General features: G+C 44.5%; 1 protein-coding gene across 4 annotated transcripts in view; it reads right to left on the bottom strand.

The window, feature by feature from the left end:
* The window catches only part of RIMBP2 (RIMS binding protein 2), a 374947-nt gene that overhangs the window by 19728 nt on the left and 335724 nt on the right, over positions 1–19495 (bottom strand). For 3 of the 4 annotated variants that reach the window (XM_054006700.1, XM_054006701.1, XM_054006699.1), the window contains exons 20-21: positions 14903–15020; positions 7958–8142 (exon numbers count right to left, since the gene is read on the bottom strand). In XM_054006700.1, coding sequence (XP_053862675.1) covers positions 7958–8142; positions 14903–15020 — 303 coding nt within the window. Of the gene's footprint in view, positions 1–7957; positions 8143–11403; positions 11557–14902; positions 15021–16703; positions 17436–19495 lie in introns of all 4 variants that reach the window. The other variant, XM_054006698.1, reaches the window with a different exon arrangement.

Below are 19495 nucleotides of genomic sequence, written 5' to 3'. Positions count from 1 at the left end.
AACACACAGCGGCCACGTAGGAGATTGAGAAATGCCTGGCACGCCAGGCGCACCGCCATCAGTTCCCGAACATTGATGTGCAGGGCTAGCTGGGGTGCAGTCCACAGGCCCTGGGTATGGTGTTCGTTGAGATGGGCGCCCCAACCCAGAGATGAAGCGTCTGTAACCAGGTGCAGAGAGGGTTGTGGGGTGTGAAAAGGCATCCCCTCGCAGACCACATTGTGATCTAGCCACCAGGTGAGGGAGGTCAGGACCGAGTTCGGGACCGTGACCACCATGTTCAGGCTGTCCCGATGTGGGCGGTATATTGACGACACCCAGGTCTGGAGTGGGCGAAGCCGAAGTCTGGCATGCCTGGTTACGTACGTGCAGGAAGCCATGTGACCCAGCAGGGTAAGGCACGACCTCACCGTGGTAGTTGGGAAGGCCTTGAGCCCTTGAATGAGGCTCGTGATGGTGCCAAAGCGGTTGTCTGGCAGGATGGCTTGTGCACGTCTGGAGTCTAGAACTGCGCCGATGAATTCTATTCTCTGGGTAGGTTCTAGAGTGGATTTGTCCTTGTTGAGTAGGATGCCCAACTCGTTGAATGTGTGCACTATTATGTGGACGTGAGCTCGAACTTGCTCTTTGGTGCGACCGCGTACCAGCCAGTCGTCTAGGTACGGGAACACTTGTATCCCTTGCCGACGAAGGTACGCTGCCACGACAGCCATACATTTCGTGAACACTCTTGGGGCCGAGGATAGGCCGAAGGGAAGGACTGCAAATTGGTAGTGCACCGTGCTTACCACGAATCGCAGGAAGCGTCTGTGAGGTGGGTAAATTGCGATGTGAAAGTATGCGTCTTTCATGTCGAGGGCGGCGAACCAGTCTCCAGGATCGAGGGAAGGGATAATGGCCCCCAAAGAGACCATGCGGAACTTCAACTTTACTACGAATTTGTTGAGTCCGCGCAAGTCCAAGATGGGTCGCAGACCTCCTTTGGACTTGGGAATGAGGAAGTACCGGGAATAAAATCCCCTGCCCCTTAACTCTACTGGAACCTCCTCTAAGGCCCCCATAGCAAGGAGCGTAGAAACTTCCTGTATAAGAAGTTGCTCGTGAGAAGGGTCCCTGAAGAGGGACGGGGAAGAAGGGGGGGAGGAGGGGGGGACTGAAGAAAACTGGATAGCGTATCCCCTGTCCACCGTGCGAAGGACCCAACGGTCCGAAGTTATAAGGGACCAAGCACGGTGGAAATGGGAAAGGCGATCCCGAAAGGAGGAGGCTGGATCCTGGGGGATGACTGGGGCGCCGTCCTCGACCGCACCTTCAAAAGTTCTGCCTGGGGCCTGAAGGTGGTCTAGGTGGCCCCTGGTTCTGACCGGGTTGAGGGCCGGTCCACCTTCTTCTACCACCTCGCCCTCGCCTCCGGGCCAAGTCCTGTCTCTGACGAGGCGGGGGGCTGCGGCCTAAATGGCCTGCGCTGAGGGCCCGCAACATGCATCCCCAGGGAGCGCATGATTGTTCTCGAGTCCTTGAGGCTCTGCAGACGAGAGTCCGTCTTGTCCGAGAACAATCCATGTCCCTCAAAGGGCAGATCCTGTAGGGTTTGCTGCAGCTCCGGAGGCAAACCCGAAACCTGAAGCCAGGAGATCCTCCGCATAGCGATACCCGAAGCCAGGGTCCTCGCAGCCGAGTCCGCTATGTCCAAGGAGGCCTGCAAGGAGGTCCGAGCCACCTTCTTACCCTCCTCTATCAAGGCCCCAAACTCCTCCCTGGAGTCTTGGGGAACCAATTCCTTGAACTTCCCCATAGAGTTCCAGGAATTAAAGTTATAGCGGCTCAGGAGCGCCTGCTGGTTAGCCGCTCTAAGTTGCAGCCCTCCGGCTGAATAAACTTTACGGCCAAACAAATCGAGGCGCTTAGCCTCCTTCGATTTGGGTGCTGCGGCCTGTTGACCGTGGCGCTCCCTTGCATTCACTGATGACACCACCAGTGAACACGGTTGGGGATGGGTATACAAGTACTCATAGTCCTTTGAGGGGACAAAGTACTTTCTTTCCACCCCTCTCGCTGTGGGTGGGATAGAGGCAGGAGTTTGCCATATCGTAGTGGCGTTAGCCTGGATCGTGCGGATCAGGGGTAACGCCACTCTGGATGGGGCATCCGCAGAGAGGATGTTCACAATGGGGTCCTGCACCTCCACAATCTCCTCTGCCTGAAGGTCCATATTACGTGCCACCCTACGTAATAGGTCCTGGTGTGCCCGGAGATCAATCGGGGGTGGACCCGTGCTCGTTGTGCCCGCCACTGCCTCATCTGGGGAAGATGAGGAAGATGCCTCAGGTGGCAAGGGATCCAAGGGCGGGGCCTGGTCCAATGAGCCTTGGAGCGGAGCATCACCTGCCTCTGGGTCCAGGACGTCAGGTGCGGGCACGGAGGCCTCCATGCCCCCTGGAGGAAGGCGAGAGATGGTGGACTCTGGGGCCCTTCGCTCAGAGTGCACCGAGCGAGAGGCTGATGGTGGTGGAGCCCCTTGAGCTTGGTGGTACGCCCACGGGGTCCAAAACGACCAGTGTGAAGGTCCCTGAGCGGGATCCTCCGCTACCTCCTGCCAGTGGCCCATGTCCGGATCATCGGCCTGTCCCTGAGGGGGGTATGCCGATCTCGATGCCCCATCGGAGGATCGGTACACTGATCTGGATGGCCATGGCGGTGCCGACCGCGCCGAGACGAGCTCCGGAAGGTACGGTGCTGTACGGTGCCGGCCCAGAGATGAACGGTCCCTGTGCGGTGCCGGCGAACGGTGCCGAGAACGGGATCGGTGCCGATGACTACGTCGGTGCCAAGAGTCAGACCTGGACCTGGAATGTGATCTTGAGTAGGCCCGGTGCCGGGAGCGGCCTCTCGACGTCGAGCGTCGATCGTAGCGGTGCCGAGAACTACGTCTCGATGTCGATCGGTACCGACGATCATAGCGGTGCCGAGACGTAGAGCGGTGCCGCGACGAAGATCTTGGCCGCGAGTACGACCGGTGCCGAGGTGATATTCGGCGCCGGGACTGCGAGCGGCGTGGGGACCTGCTTCGGGACCTGGACCGGTGCCGTGGTTCCAGCCCTTGCGATGGAAGGCGCATCAAGGCAGGTTTCCCTCTAGACTGGACCGGACGAGTCAATGGTGCCGTCGGTGCCGGTGGTTGAGGCGGTGCCGGCTCCGTGAGAGCTATTAAGTCTCTTGCCGCCGCGAAGGTCTCTGGAGTCGACGGGAGGCACTGTATCACCGCCGGTCTCGGTGGAGACGCTATCTGCACCGGACTCAACGGCCTCGGAGCCGGAGTCGACGGTGCTGGAGTCACCTGTTTTCGGTGCTCCACAGGCGGACGCGGCTCTACCCCCGGCACTGGGGGAGCCGGCGTCTTCGGCACGGAGGTCCCCGTCTTATGGGCTTTTTTATGCCCGGGGGATAATGACCGGCGCCGAGGCACTTGTTGTGCTTGCGGTGCCGACGAGGTCCGGTGCCGGGGAGGCTTGTCCGACGCCACTCGCGTGGTCGGCAAGGCCGGTGCCGCCGGGGCACTGCGCACCGAGGTGCTAGGTGCCGGGGCCTGACTCGTTGATGGAGCGTCCGGACTAAGTGCCGCCTCCATAAGGAGTTGCCGGAGCCGAAAGTCCCGCTCCTTCTTGGTCCTTGGTCTGAAGGCCTTACAGATCTTGCACTTATCTGTTTGATGGGACTCTCCCAGGCACTTCAGACAGGAGTCGTGCGGGTCGCTCGTGGGCATAGGCTTAGCGCAGGAGGCGCACTGCTTGAAGCCGGGAGCGTTGGGCATGAGCCCGGCCCCGCGGCCGGGGGAGAAAGGGGGAGACGACCCCCTTAATCCCCTGAACTACTATAACAACCGAACAATTTTTAAAAAAAAAAACTATTTAACTATTTAACTATAAACAACTAGAACTATAACTATAACTGTGAATAACTAACTAAGCTAGGGAGAGTGGAGAACAGCTATGCCGCGCTCCACAGTTCCAACGACCGTCAGGGGCGGTAAGAAGGAACTGAGGGGGCGCCGGGTCGGCTGGGGTATATATTCAGCGCCATGAAGGCGCCACTCTAGGGGGCTCCACAGCCGACCCGCCGGTGTTGCTAGGGTAGAAAATTCTCCGACGATCGTGCACGCGGCGCGCGCACACCTAATGGAATGGATATGAGCAAGCACTCGAAGAAGAATAAGTAAAATACTTAAGGTACAATTGTGCTTTACTATACTTAGATGTTTGTATTGTGATCATCTCTTTTCAAAATGTTTAACGGTCAACTGGGTGGTGGAAGTCACTATTCTTATGGTTTAAAGTACAGTTCCACTAGGCATGATAGTTACTTAGGGTATGTCTATACTACCCGCCGGATTGGCGGGCAGCGATCATTCCAGCAGGGATCAATTTATCGCGTCTAGTCTCGACATGATAAATCGACCCCCGAGTGCTCTCCCGTCGACTCCTGTACTCCAGCGCCGTGCGAGGTGCAGGCAGAGTCGACGGGGGAGTGGCAGCATCAACTCACCGCAGTGAAGACACCACGGTAAGTCGATCTAAGTACATCGACTTCAGCTACATTATTCACGTAGCTGAAGTTGTGTAACTTAGATCAATTCCCCCACACACACACACTCAGTGTAGACCAGGGCATAGTTATTGTCTGTGATTCCAGGTCAAGTCTCCTCAGTTTACCAGCAAAACAATGATTTTTATATGTGACTATTTGGGGAATCTGTGCAGTTTATGAATTCTGTTTGAAATTAGCAACTCTGTATGCTTATGCCCATATGATTATCTGTACTGTCTTCTTACTTCATACAGGGGAGTGGTGCTTGCATATCTAGACTGGGTGAGTGACTATGAAGATACATTGGTATCAGAATAGGTCTACCTGGGCAATACAGTGTATATGCTAAAGAAAGTGGCTGAACCAAGAAAACTGATTCTGACCAGTTGGGCCTGTACTAGGTTATGGTTCACATGGTAGGGGACTTCGATCACCTAATGAGGGTAATCAGAGGGTCACCTGGCAAAAGGGACTGACGGTTATAAAAGAAAGGGCCTCTCACTGACCATTTTGGGAGAGAGCAGGAGGAAACTGGGTGCAGTGATGTGCGCAACATACGGGGGGGATCCTGGACACCATAAAGGATGGTGACCAAATCCCAAAGGATGCTCAGGAGTGGTGAGGAAAATGAAGCAGCAAATGGCGGATAGGTGTTTTACTGTTACCTAGATCTGTATATCTCTCGTGCTACCTAAAGGAAAGAGTAATTTTATTAGAAACCTTTCCAAAGCCTGCGTGTTATGCAGTCAATTATCATGCCTCCCCGAGGAGGTGAATGGTAAACCAGTCTGCAAAAGGGCAGAGCTCTGGGAAAGGGTGTGTTTAAGCTACTGGGATGTTTTGAGTGTCTATGCTGGGTTTGGGGACTAGGGCAGCTGGACTCCAAGATTCCACTTCTGTGAGTGTCTATGCTCAGGAAGCAGGGTGGATTGATTTAAATATTTGAGTTTAATTTTGTTTTGCATTTATATTACGTAGCTATTTTTCTAAGAAAGGTTGATTCTCATTGGTTGATAACTATTAAACCAAGTTAAAAGACAGTCTTCACACTAAATTTAGTACTTCTTTTTGCTCACCAGGAAAACATACTATACCTATATTTATTTAAGGAATTACAGAGCTTAAAATACAGGTTTCTTAATTTTTACATTTTTATGTTAGAAAATGGTAAATCATTCATGTATTATTTTTTTGCTCAAGATTTGTGCCATGCTGAATTTGGGTGGTAACTGGAATTCATTTAAAATTCACAAACTGCATTTTCAAATTGTAATTCATTAAATAAAGTCTACTTAAATGTGCAGGATGCATAAGAAAAAAATAAGTATCAACACGTTTTTGCTGGTAAACCTAACTGATTTAAGAAAAAAAAATGTGTAACTGTGGTTAGTGATTGGAATGGATTGTTTCTGGAGTTCAGTATTTTAGAACCCAATAGATCTCATCCTCATACTTCATTTTTATCCATAACCTGGAAGAAGAAAACAAACATTCCTGTTTTTTTCCACTCCAAGTTTCTCAACTTTGAATTAACTAGTCATTGAACTGAACTAGTTGGATACAGTGAAATGAAGACGATATTCTCTTTGCACCTGCAGAAGAAGCTACTGCTGTCAAAATCTGGTTTAGCAAATCAACAAACTCTGATTCCAGGTGCTTAGCCAGTGACTTCCATCAGTTCACTGGTTTGAGTTTCTTTAAAGTTTTGGCAGCAAACATGGACTGCCTGAATATTTTTTATTTGTGTTATTTTAGTGTAGTACATTTAGTACATTTAGTCCTTAATATGGATTGTCATAATTTCACATTTAATTTTAAACAGGTTTATTTTTTTTAAAATAAAGTATTTAATTTAAATAAAAAATGATTGAAATGAAAAAAATCTGATTTAAGTTGAAGATATCAATTTGTATCCACTCTGCCAGGAAGTGTGCCAGAGAGGCCAAAGAAAGGGACCGTGCTAGAGCCTACTCAGACTCAGGAAGCTTAAAACATACAGGTACAGCGTGTTTAGGACCCAAACACAGCAGCCTGGTGAGTGTCCAGAAAAGGGAGGCTGATCGGGGCTGACATCATAACTGCCAACCCTGCAAGTTCTGTCTAGAATTTGAGAGGCAGTGAAAGAATTTGGGACACTCATTGTACTGCACGAGAAGGGGCTTTGCTATGACCCTGATTCAGGAAAGGAAAACAGCACCTACACCTGTCGTGTTCACAGAGATTAAAGCACATGCGTAAGTGGCATCTTGACTAAGGATTTAAGCATATGCTTGCCTAAAGAGGGGTTTATAAGCTGTTTCATAAGATCCCCCCTTGAAGGTACTTATTAATCAAGCCTTATAGTTTTATTGTAAACAGTTATTCTCCTAAGTACTTAGTAAAATATTTGGTTTTCAAGAGTGTAATTCATGTGTTTTGTATCTGCTAAACAAACACATAGGGCCTGATCCACCCGTTGTTACAGTTTTTACAAGTAGGATGTCAATTAGCTTCCATTGCGAAGTGAGTCAATGTCCTCGTCTGGGAGTGGATGTTTTGGGTGTTCAAGGAATGCAACATAAAGCCGTAAGAGTGCCCCGGACCACTGGCAATGCAGGGCTCGTACAGACTAGTGATGTGGTGAAGATATCTATCTAACACATATGCAAACAGAGCAATCTGTCAGATCCCTCAGCAGGGGGGCCAGATGCAGTTTACCAATAGCAGTGGGGACACCACAGCACTTGTACAAAGACAACCGGGGGCATACGGAAACATAGGTCAAGCATGAGCTGGAGCCACAGTTTTTCAGCTGCTGGGACATGGGCTACTTAAAGGGCTGACCTGGCTTCAGTGTCTTAACTCCAGGAGAGGAGAGAAACACCTATCATCAGCCAGATGGAGCACGTCAGCTGCATAGGTGCCTATGCCCCGACCCTCTCCGGGACATTTTGCTCTTGGCTAGCGTAGGTGGCTCCCTGCTCAGCTTGCTGGTTTCTGAGAATCCCTTTCTTAGGTGCCTAACTCTCCCATGCACATGTACCTAGCTCAGGGCCGATTACACCAAGCGGTAGGCCGCCTAGGGGGTAGGTACTGCAATGGTGAGCAGAGCACTGCCAAGGCATCTTTGATGACCTGGGCCTAAGTAACTTCGGAGCCTATGAAAAAATTATGGGATGTAGGTGCCTAAATCATTTAGGCGCTTTTGAAAATGTTATCCACCATCTCATCTTTTTAACGCCATCAGTACCAGGCATACAACAGTTCTCAACCCCGTGATAGGTAAATGTGTGTGGCTCTAAAGAAAAGGTCGAGGAACTCTTGTGTGAATGGACCCATGAGGACCTGTTTGCAAGACCAGGTCTTTGGTTTGCTTTGTTTTTTAGATTCCCACCTTAATGATCTGTCCTTCTTTAAATGGTAGCTCTTCTTCTGCAGCATCAGGATTGGGGGACATTGTCAGTGGATCATAGTCAAAGAGGGCAACAAATATTCGAGGAGAAATATCCTCTGTGCCAGGATCTGTTTCTGATTCTTCATAAATATCTGGAGAAAGATGGTCCCGACTACAGTATCCATCTGTGAAAGTAAGATCAGAAGGAGCAAAAATTCAGCAATGCAAGTCAGAATAATTTTTCAACTTAGGTCTGAAATTTGTTCCTATATTTCCGTTTGAAATGGGACTACATTACCGTGCACTAGGGAACTCATAATGTGCTCCAACCGGGTCTACACAGGCCAGTTAGGGCGCAGCCTGCTAGTGCACATTAGAATTTGCATCCCTCTACCATGGACGAGTGCACTGTGTAGATAAGCCCTGTGCTTGCATTGGTCAGAGGAATGGCACTAGGACATGACTAGTCACAACGGTGTTTAAACAAAGTTATTGCTAACACGGTCCCAACCCTCCTGTGAATGGGACTAAGGTTAAACTAATATAACAAAATATGTTTATGGTCCAGCTGTGTTCCCATACAGTTGTTTCTTGCCTACAGTTGTGTTGTAATCCATCTAGACCTGTTAGCTAGGGTTGCATTTAAGCCAAACACATATTACCCATATATATATATTAAGACACTGATCCTGCATTGAACTTTGTGCAGGTGAAAGAGCCCAGTGCAGGATTGGGAATTATCAGGACAAATACCATTGTCCAATGCATAGTAAAAGCCAAGTCCCTTCAAAATATGTCAAGTCGGGCACCCAAAACATGAACCACCTAAATCACTGCTGAAAATCTTGGCCCATCACACGTTTAACTTTAAGCATATGCTTACATCCCATTGACTTCAACAGGAGTCAACCTCTTGCCTAAATGTTTTACTGAATCAAGGCCTTTAGCTATATCACATAGTCTTCCAGATCTTCCACTATTATCAATTTTCCCCCCTAAAGGCCTGCTTTATATGTTAAATCTATATATTTAGTCCCAATATTTCTGTTTTAATGATATCTGCATCATAGAGATTATATATTTATTGAAATAATTTAAATGTTTGATTAAGGATTTAGTACAGAACTTTTTTTAAGATGATCCTCCCCTCTTTACCTACTTCTAATGCCACAGAACTCTGTTAAACAATTTTTTGTAATTAAAAAAAGGTCAGTTTAGAGGGGCACAGCTTCAAGGGGACGGCTACTGAAACTTGTGTCCAGAACACTATAAAGAAGGTGGATAAAGAAATGCAGAACAGCCAAAGGGTGGGAAATACAGTCCAGCCAGGAAGCTTTACACAGGCACAAAGCACAGAAGGGAAGTGGAACAAGGACAGGACATGGACAAATGGCACCGGGGATTTTCCCCCAGTTGCAATGATGTTTTATTCCCACTGTCAGATGGACTGGAAATGCAAAACAGGGTTTTTCTTCGGAGTATTGCGCATTCTGTTTTTTAAGTGAGACAGGTTAAACTATGCCCTCTTGGCCTGGCAGCCGACTCCAGCAGATGTCAGTTGGAGTTAGTTACAAGCATGAGTTGTGCACAGACTTTATCAAAACAGTTCTGAACCAGAATGGTGATGATTCAGAACGGTCACGTCTGCTTCAGGCAACGAGAGTAGACATGCGCTGCGCACTGGCTGCTGTAGGCCAGATTTTCAGCTAATGTAAATTGGCATAGCTCCATTGGAGTCCCTGAACTATGCTGATTTATACCAATTGATGATCTGGGTCTATATATTCAGAGCTTTTTGCTCTCAAACCTAAAAACCAGATACCTACCTGTAACTGTTGTTCTTTGAGACATGATGGTCATGTGCATTCCATGTGGGTGTGTGCACACCCTGGGCACCGTAGCTGGAGAACTTTACCTAGCAGTATCCATAGGGTCGGTGCTCACACCCTGAAGCCTAGCCCTTCCCCTGGCTGTACAAAGGCTGTGCTGCCCCAACACCCGCAGTTTCTTTGCACCGAACATCAGAAGTACAGACTCCGATGCCGAGGGGACAGAGGATGGATTGTGGCATATACGTCTGCATCACATCTTGAAGAACAACAGTTATGGGCGGATAACCATTTTTAGTTCTTTGAGTAGATGCAGTCCTGTATTCCAATATTTGCAGGAGGCGGGGCACGGAGTCTATTCAAAGGAGGACAGCAGGACTGCCTTCCCGAAGTTTGCATCTGATCTGGACGCAGCCGTGATGGCATAGTAGTTTGCACAAGTATGCGGAGAGGACCAGTTGGCCGTCCTGCAGCTGTCCAATATAGGAATGTCATTTAGAAATGCCATTGACGTCGCCTGAGCTCTAAACTAACATTTAAACTAAACCTAATGTACTACTGCTGCTACATACAAGAAAAGGGCTCAGGAAAGTGAGAGCAGACGTGTCAGGTGAAGACACACAGCATTCTTACTCCAGCCATGGGCGGTGAGAAGGAACGGAGGGGGTTGTGACAGCACTGCTCTTATACAGCCAGGGGAGGGGCTAAGGCTGCATCTACTCAAAGAAGAACACTTTTTTATTAGTGATTTGTTTAAATGTTTACTTTGGCTTCTTTTTTGCTTCATTTGAAAGATGAACACAAAACGTAATGCTTCTCCCAGCTTCAGACCTGGCCTAAGCCACTTTTCGGTGGGAATGGTTAAGTACTTTAACTCACTGTGTAATGAGCTATGAAAGGCTGAGAATTTTGTGCAATTATGCAATGGCTTCTTATGTTGATGAAGCAGCAAACACAATCGATAATGGGTGGGAGACAATTACTACCTTACATATGTCAATTAGCACTTGTAGTAATACACATGCTTTTAAAAATAAATTTAAGTTTTTCCTTCACTGAAGGTCTGATCCAAAACCCAGTGAAGTCAATGGCAAGGCACCCATTGACTCCCAGGGGCTTCAGATCAGCCCTAAGCCAAACCAATAAACTAGGAGTGATGCTTGAGTAGTGCTGCTTCTCACTATGGAAGGGTTGATGATGATGAACCGTCCCCATTTTGGCTCTGTCTAGTTCTAGATTTGTGAATCAAGTTGAAAGGTGATCTTTTTGATCAATGAGTGTTCAAAGGTGCATACATTAGCTGTTAATTGACATTAAACAGCCACGGAGGATAAAGGAGTAGCTTCACAGAGGTTCATGCAATGCAGTGTGCTTTGACTTGTTTCAGTATGGAAAGCTGGTTGCATGACAGTTATCAGTGGATGACGAAGGGCTCTTCCTCCCTTACAGCTGAGCTGAGCTGAACAAACTTACCTGGAAGCAGGGCAGACAGGACTTAAGCGTTAGCTCCCCTTGCATTCTGCATTGCATGCGATGTTGTCATACAGAAATGGCACTCATTAACACCCAGCTCTAAATGCGTCTTGTGTCAGAAAGGATGAAGAAGGGTCGGCCTACCGTATCTATAGTCAGAGGCCATGGTACGCTGCTGTGACCATTTCCTGTGTCCATCAGTGCTGCGATTATACGCTTCTTCTTTTACAGGGGAAATATTTCCCTCACTACCTGACCGAGACCGACCGCCTTCACTGTTACTGTCCATTGTAATTTCTATGGAGAAAAAGGGAATGATCTATTAAACATACGTTATAGTCTTCTCAGTGGAGGCTCCTGAGGGCAGGCTTTGCCTACCTTCTTTTCTGACTCAGCTATAGCAGGATGGCTAACCACCTGCAGAACTGTGTGTGGCCGGTTTACTGACTGATTCTCCAGTGATTCTTCTCCAGGCACACAGAACGGGGTGTTTGCTTTTTAAAAGGTCTTGCCTTCATGCTTTTTAAAACTTGCCTGGATTTCTGGAGGATAAATGCAGACTTTGAGTTCTGTGGGGCAGGAAACTATATTTTTGTTCTGTGTTTGCACAGCGCCTAGTACAATGGGATCCTGGTCCATGACAGGGACTCCTAGGCATTATGATAACACAAATAATAAATAACAACAATCAGCGTTGTAATCCTATGTCCCACTTCTGCAAGGTCAAGGGGAAAATGTAAAATACATTTTATCTTTGGAAGTAGAATATCTAAAACCAGAATTAAGTTGAAAATTTTCTGTTTCCAATATGTTCGTAATCTAAAAGGGAAATAATCTAAAATGAGTTTAAATCTGGGACCTTTTGGATAAAGATGTGTCCCAGGAAATGTGCTCAATACATTTCTATAAGGAAATAAACTGTGACCCTGTAAATAAACCCATACTGATAAATGTTGGCAGCCCCACGTTGTTTGGCCCTAATGGAATAAAATCTCTAACTGCAGTTAATGGGAGTTTTGCGCCAATAAAAACTTTAGAATTTGGCCAAACTTTTTTTTTTTTTAAAAGAACCCTCTTTTTATGATGACAGAGCCATAATATCGGTTTTATTCAGTCTTCACTCAGGCAAAACTCTCTTGGAAGTCAATAGGAGCTTTGCCTGAGTGACGACAGTGTGATCAAGCTGGTACAATGTACTGTTACAGGGTTTGATTGGATACATTGGCTTTATTCAGTCTATTTATCCGCTCTGCTGATCTATTCCCCATCCTCTTGTTTTCTGTAGGATAACTACTGTGTGATTTTTACCCAATGCTTGTCTTGACTGCCGTACATTATTGACGTGGGTAATTATTACATCGTGGGCACCTATTTATCACCAATTACATTTTTAATAGCTAACTAATCGGCTATGTTGATTTTATTAAACGCCTTGCTGAGTTAAGAGAGCCATGTGTACTGCATGCCTGATAACTCAGCTTCCCATTAGTTCTGTTCCTGTGAACATTATGAGAAACCTGTTCTCTTTGTTTAAACATGGCAATACAATCAAAGAAGTTGGCAGTTAGGAATCCCGGACCATAACCACATCACATTAAGAATGATACTGGATAGGGTCTTTCATCAATTTCACAGAAGACCAGAGAGTAATTCTTTCATTAGATGCTGAAAATACTGCCACTGTGGGTTATGTCTTATCAGTGTTAGACAATATTGTAATTCAATCCTAATGTGACTTCCCCAGAAAAGCATTCACAGAGCATACTTACTGCAAAATACACTAATGCATTCTTGAACTCACACTAAAGCAGCAGATTAGAGCCTTATATTTTATTCTCTGTTTAATTATCAATTTGAATGTGGACTGATTATAAAAAATGAATTCCTTCTTATCTACTTCCTAAAATGCTGCTCTTTAGCTACAGAACAGTGAAGTCATTATTTAATAGTTCCTTGGGTTCCAACCTTGTTTAGAGAAAGTGAGGCCTGTTGTATTTAATCAGCCCCCCCCCCCCCCAATCCACATCTTTCCGTCAAAATCAGAGTTAAAGGAAAACCCAAAGGATTAATTTAACCAAAATTATTTCAAATCCCACCCCCAACTATTTGTTGTTAAATCATTTTAACAGGTGATAAAAAGAAAATCTTAAATGCACAATATATTTTAAGTATTCCAGGCATAATTCACCCCTCCCCACCAAAATATTTACTCTTGAAAAAAAAAAGCTACAAAAAAGAAAAGGGAGACACTGATCTAGCAAACACCAGCCTTTACTGAGAATGTTTATCAGCTGATGAGTATCTGGCTCAACCAATAGTTACAGGTTGATATTTGCATATGCACTCTCTGGACCGGATTTCTTTTTCTTTTAACACCAGTAATTCCACTGAGTGAAGTTACTCCTGATTTATAGCAGTGTAAGTGGGAGGAGAATCATACTCTCTACATATACTTATTAAAGACACTTAGAATGCTTTTATGAATTAGTTGTATTTTTTAAAAATCCACAGTTATCAGAAATTATTATTGTGTCCCTAATATCCATTAGTTTTCCTCTTGAAAACAAAATCTTGCTAACTCTACAAATCTGTAGAGGGTGCTGTACACCACAGAAAGGTTTCTGTTTAAATTTCCTATATGGTTATTCTGCTGTGTATCCATGGAAGGAATTGGGAGAAAACTTTTCATGCTTAACAATTAAAAAACCCGTGTTGCATTATAGTAAGTATCACCATGAGGTTGCTTTCTGCGTGGAAAGTTTCTCATTCACAGATAAAGCTTCAGGACAGAACTGCTTAATGTTGCCTTGAGTTCTCTGGATTTCTGTGTACACTGTTAATAAGGAATCATCTAATGTAAACACAGGCACCGGAGGAATTACATCACATGAAAATTTTATTTCTGTACATTGTCTACAGTTCTCTATTTACATTCCTGTGTTTCTTGCATTTCGGTGTGACTGTTCCTAGTTGTTTGTGTGGTGTGCAAGTTTTGGTGAAAGTGTTTTTGTGCTTGGTGTCTTGATTCCATTATCTTGTCTGCAGTACTTTTTGGAATTTCTTGCACATGGCAAAATATATCTTTAGGTCATGATTTAACAGAGATGGCTTGATTAGAAAAAGCAAATCTAATGGACATACTTCAGTCTTACTTGGTCATTTAATTTAATAACCTCAATTTTCCTTGCTGAATTCCAAAAAGTAGTTAAGAGAATGGAAGGTGAAGGCAAATTGATGGTAGATGAATGGAATGATGGATGGATAGATAGATGAGTGAGTGAGTGCACTTATTTTAGGTATCATATTCATAGCATGTCCATGCCTTAATTTATTTTAAAGAATGAATTGTCTACTGTAGGTTTTAAATTGTAGCTATCATCAACCAAAACATAGATCTTGATCCAAAGCTCACTGGAGTCAATGGAGAAACTCCCACTGACTTCAGCAGGTTTTGGTTCAAACCCTTAAAGACTCTCCAGTACACTCATATTTAACCTAAGACAAAGTTGGTTTTAATCTTAGTTCATCTTATATAAAGGATTTAGAGTTATTGTGGTTAAAGGGTTTTGGGCTTTGTTTGTTTTACCAATCCCCCAGCTCTGCGGCTGTAAAGAATAGAAATGCACCAATCAGGTCAACTAACCAATGGAAGGGACCAACATTGGTCGAGACCTTTGTGGGACTGCACTGGCATGAGACAACCTTCGACCCATGTGCTCCACCCTGTCAGGTCGTCCAGTGGATGATGGATTCCCTAAAAGCTAAAAAAGAAAAACAACAGGTTTGCAAGTTACACAGCTGGGTGCATAAAAAGGCATGTTAATAATGTCAATCACTTTCAGAAGCATAAGCTCTAAAGGCAACTAAACGTAGTTTTTAACTGAAAGGTTAGCTGAAAAGTTCTACTGATGCCTCCTAAACCTGCAAAAGAAAAATGGTTCCCTGAAAAATGGCACACCCTTTGTAAACAGCAGTCACACATTAGAACAAAGAAAGAATAATAATAATTTTGGAAACATTCTTTTGCCTTTGTCGTTGCTGCTAACTTGGCTCAGAGCACTTTTAACTCTCCCTGAAGAGGACTAAGACCACTCACACTAGAGCTGTGAAGACAGTATATGACGGGGTCAGGTCAGTGCATTTAGTTTTTTTACCTAGATTGTTTTGCACAGTTTGCAGCACATTAAACAGCATATGTCCTTTTCCTCTTGGGTTCTCTGAGAACACTGCTCCTCTCAAAGGGCCTTTTGTGGTTGCAGGCTTTTTAGAAGTCACTAACCCTTGCAGAAGAGATTCATACAAATTTCACCTCACACCACAGCTGGTTCTCCTTCTGTTCACTAATTTGCAATAAATGTTATTATTTTAATGCTTTCCAGGGCGTCTCTTTCAACAGCTGAGATTAAATGCAGCCTTGGCACCAACTTTAATAGGAGAATTTTTAAATGATCAGTTCAGAATAAACTGCTGGGCTAGGCATACAGCAGCAGCTGAATCTACTCTTACATAAGACATTAGATTGGAGACAGTTGCAGATGAGAGGCTAAAAAACGTATTTAGTTCTTTTTGGGAACAGAGAGGCCTAAAGATGCAAATTCATGAAGGCTCTTTTGTGGGCTAATATATAGAAATGCAAACAGGCAGGATCACAGAGGCACCCTTGTGGATTAAGATGTGGAACGGCCTTGGCTTGTCCCTCTGGAAGAAGCCGTTTGTCTGCAATCTCATTCGGAGATGCAGTCTGCAACTTCAAAGGCAAGAAGTGATGGTCTAAAAAAGAGGGCAAAGAAGTGACAGTGAAGGAAGAAGGTGGAGAATGGAAACATGATGAATCCTGTGACTCCAAGAAGCTTGCTTGGTCACTGTCACTGGGGGAAGATATTTCTTGGTACTTGCCCAGAGAGAAGGACTGAAGATGAAGAGCAATTCCTGAAAATCTGGGAGTGAGGAGAGCAAAAACAACATGACAAAATGGAATCTTTAAGACAGACCATCAAAATAAAAATTTTGTGAAATGCTTTCTTTTTTCCAGTTAAAAATAAAACCTATTTTTACTTTTTAAAGCAATATTCTGATAGTCACTTTAAAGATAAAAACAAACTTTTGGAAAATTATAGTTCAGCTAACCCTTAATTAAAATTTAGATTCAGTTGTCCTTTAACAAAAGCAGCCATTATTGTAATTTGTTCTGTGGGAAAATCATTGTTATAAAGCAAATTAAACTGATTTCAGCATGATACAAAAGAAGCTTGTCAAGCAAAATGCAGATTAATAAATAAAAAAATCATGTGGGGAGGAAAGAAATGAAACAACCACCAGTAGATAGGTCCCAAAGATGGATTTTAAGAAAAAAAAAATCAAAAGAAGTGGGAGGAGGAAAAGAAAAGAAAGAAAAGAGATGGATTTGACAGGCAGATGTTAGAAGGAAGTTTTATTTCACACACCAGAGAGTCTTCTGCATCTCTGTGGGATGGCTCTGCATGTGGAACAGCTGCCCTAGAGTCATTCACTTGTAAGTTGATCTTCCAGACTCGCTGAACATCTTTGCTAGTCAAATGATCTGTTCTATTGCATTTTTGAGTCTCAGACTTTCTCTCATAACTGGGCTTGGCCTCCTCACTTCTGGGCTCTATAAAGGAAGGACCCAGGTCATCGAAGTCTTCTTCAATGCTGCTTTGCCTGGTTAAAGTTTTCCTGCGAGCAAGCAATGGCTTTGTGCTTTTTCTGCATGAACAGTTATCTGTCTCTGCACAACAGCTAGGCGCAACATTGGCAGAAATCAAATCATAAGCATTTCTGAAATTAAAACGAGATTCTTCTTCCTCACTTCCACAGTCTAGTCCGCTGTCAGGGCTTCTCGTTAAGGATCTACTGTAGTTATATCCTTTGTCTTCTGAAGCAAAATCCTCCATGCCTGAAATTCTGTGCTTGGTTGGGTACCAGAAGTTGTGCTGTTTGTCTTGATTGTAGGGTCTAGGTGGTCTAGTGCAGCTAGCTACCATAGGTTTCATTTTATAGGGCGTACCAAAACCCTGTTTGTGCAATAGTTCAGAATATTCAACATCCTCTTCGGCTACTTCTGGGATACTGAAAAGCTTTTTACTGTGGTGTATCTGCTGTGAAAAGTCAGGCCGTTCCAAAAAAGCGGCTTCAGTGGTCCTATTCTTTGAGCATTCCTTAACAATATGTGATGTTAAAAAACAGGTGGGGAACAAACAGTGCGTGATAAAAATAAAATGGGAGGGGAAAAGGGGGAGGAGGAAAGAAAAATAAAGACAGAATTAGTTTTAGAGCAATGGCAAACATAAGGCATGCAGTTTATTCAGTGAGGGGGATGTCATGCTCTGAACAGGAATCTGAAAATAAAGACATGATTAAGTTGGCTTGGCGTCAGATAGAACAGGGGAGGTCAGTACAAACACAGCTGATATTGTGATGCTTTAACAAGAATAAACCCATGCATTCAACACAAAGCAATAAAAGCTGCATACAAGTTCAGCCGTGGTGAGAGTGGAGGTGAAGTTAGAATATGGCGCTAGTGCTTAGTGTTCTTTGTGCTCTATGCCAAGCTGGGATTGTTTTCGTCCATGGAGCATATCTCGGAACGCTTTCTACAGCAGAGTTTTCTCTCTTGCTTTGCACCTGTTAAAGCATCCTAGGTGATTAACAAGAAACTCCACAATGCCGTCCTGCCCGAAGACAGCAAACTCAGGGCGGGTATGAAGTCATACAGGGCTCCCTGTAAATGCCAAAACAGGAGTTCTTGTGCCCTCCACAACCTCATAAAAATTGCACCCTCTTTAAGCTTGGCTTCCACAAAAAAGACCCTGAGAACTGGGGGCTACCTGCAGCCATTGGTCCAAACTGGATCTATCATCCTAAATCTGCTTAATAAAACTCTTACTTGACAAGCAACCTGTTACTTGACCCAAATATAAGTCTCGGTACATACCAGATATAAGAAAGAACTACAATGGAGTGAATAAAATCTGAACAGCTTAGATAAATGAAATAAAAGACACATTTTATATTAGGCTTACAAAAATTGAGGAATAGTGTAATTGAAGGCTCCTGTGCAAATGTGTCTCTCTGGGACTTTGAAGCAGATGCTGGGATATCCAAATTAATGAGAAAAGAGGTATTGGCTTTGATCTATGGAGCCCTTAGCTATTTGGATCATGGAGACCACCCCTCTCTGTGCTTTACCCCAATGACAGCAATCAGCTTGGGACTTCTGAGCAGACATGCCTGGATTCATACGTGTGGGTAGCAAGGGCAGGATCTTCTAAGTGACTTTGGAATTCTCCTTCCCCTTTGATCCAACAGAGCCTGAGTTTGCTGACATTCCAGGGACATTACAAAGCCCATTGCTCAGGCTGTCTCTGAGCAGACAGATTGAGCTGCCTTTTGCTTTAGTTTTCTTCAAAGGCTAGAGAGTTTTTAAAGAGTTAATTTTTGACACTACAGTAGAACCGTAGAGTTACAAACACCAGAATTATGAACTTATCGGTCAACTACACGCCTCATTTGGAACCGGAAGTACGCAATAAAGAGGCAGCAGAGACAAAAAAAAAAAGGGGCAAATACAGTACAGTGCTGTGTTAAACGTAAACTACTTAAAAAATAAAGGGAAAGCAGCATTTTTCTTCTGCATAGTAAAGTTTCAAAGCTGTATGAAGTCAATGTTCAGTTGTAAGCTTTTGAAAGAACAACTGTAATGTTTTGTTCAGTTATGAACATTTCAGAGCTATGAACAACCTCCATTCCCAATGTGTTCCTAACTCGAGGTTCTACTGTATTCATGTGAATGATTGTTGAATACACTTTTTAATTGTCTATCTTCCCAGAGCTTTTTTGAAAAGGTGCCATAAATATGGAAAAAATATAAATAAATATGCATTAGGAATAATTTTGATCAGACTCCAAACATCCTTAAGTTTCATGGATGCTCCAACCTGATATTCAAGTTGGGATCTCCTTCTAGTTTACACATCAGCCTTTATCTGGAGAGCAACTGAAGGGAATAATAATGGCACAGTAAAGTGAGTCATGCATCTCGTACACTTTCCTTTTGCATGAGGGTATCTATTAACTTCGTACAGAAAATACTGAATGTCAGCTATCTGCAATCATAGCTCAAAGTGCATGGGTTGGTGTACTTTCAAATGCAAATCGCATATGCATTTGAAAGAGTTCAATTAATGTGGTTTTTGTTTCTTTTTTAATTACAGCAGCT

This window comes from Malaclemys terrapin, chromosome 16 (genome assembly GCF_027887155.1).
Source record: "Malaclemys terrapin pileata isolate rMalTer1 chromosome 16, rMalTer1.hap1, whole genome shotgun sequence".
NCBI lineage: Eukaryota > Metazoa > Chordata > Testudines > Emydidae > Malaclemys > Malaclemys terrapin.
The sequence above is the reverse complement of the archived record's forward strand: the minus strand, read 5'-3'. Positions and strand labels throughout refer to the sequence as shown.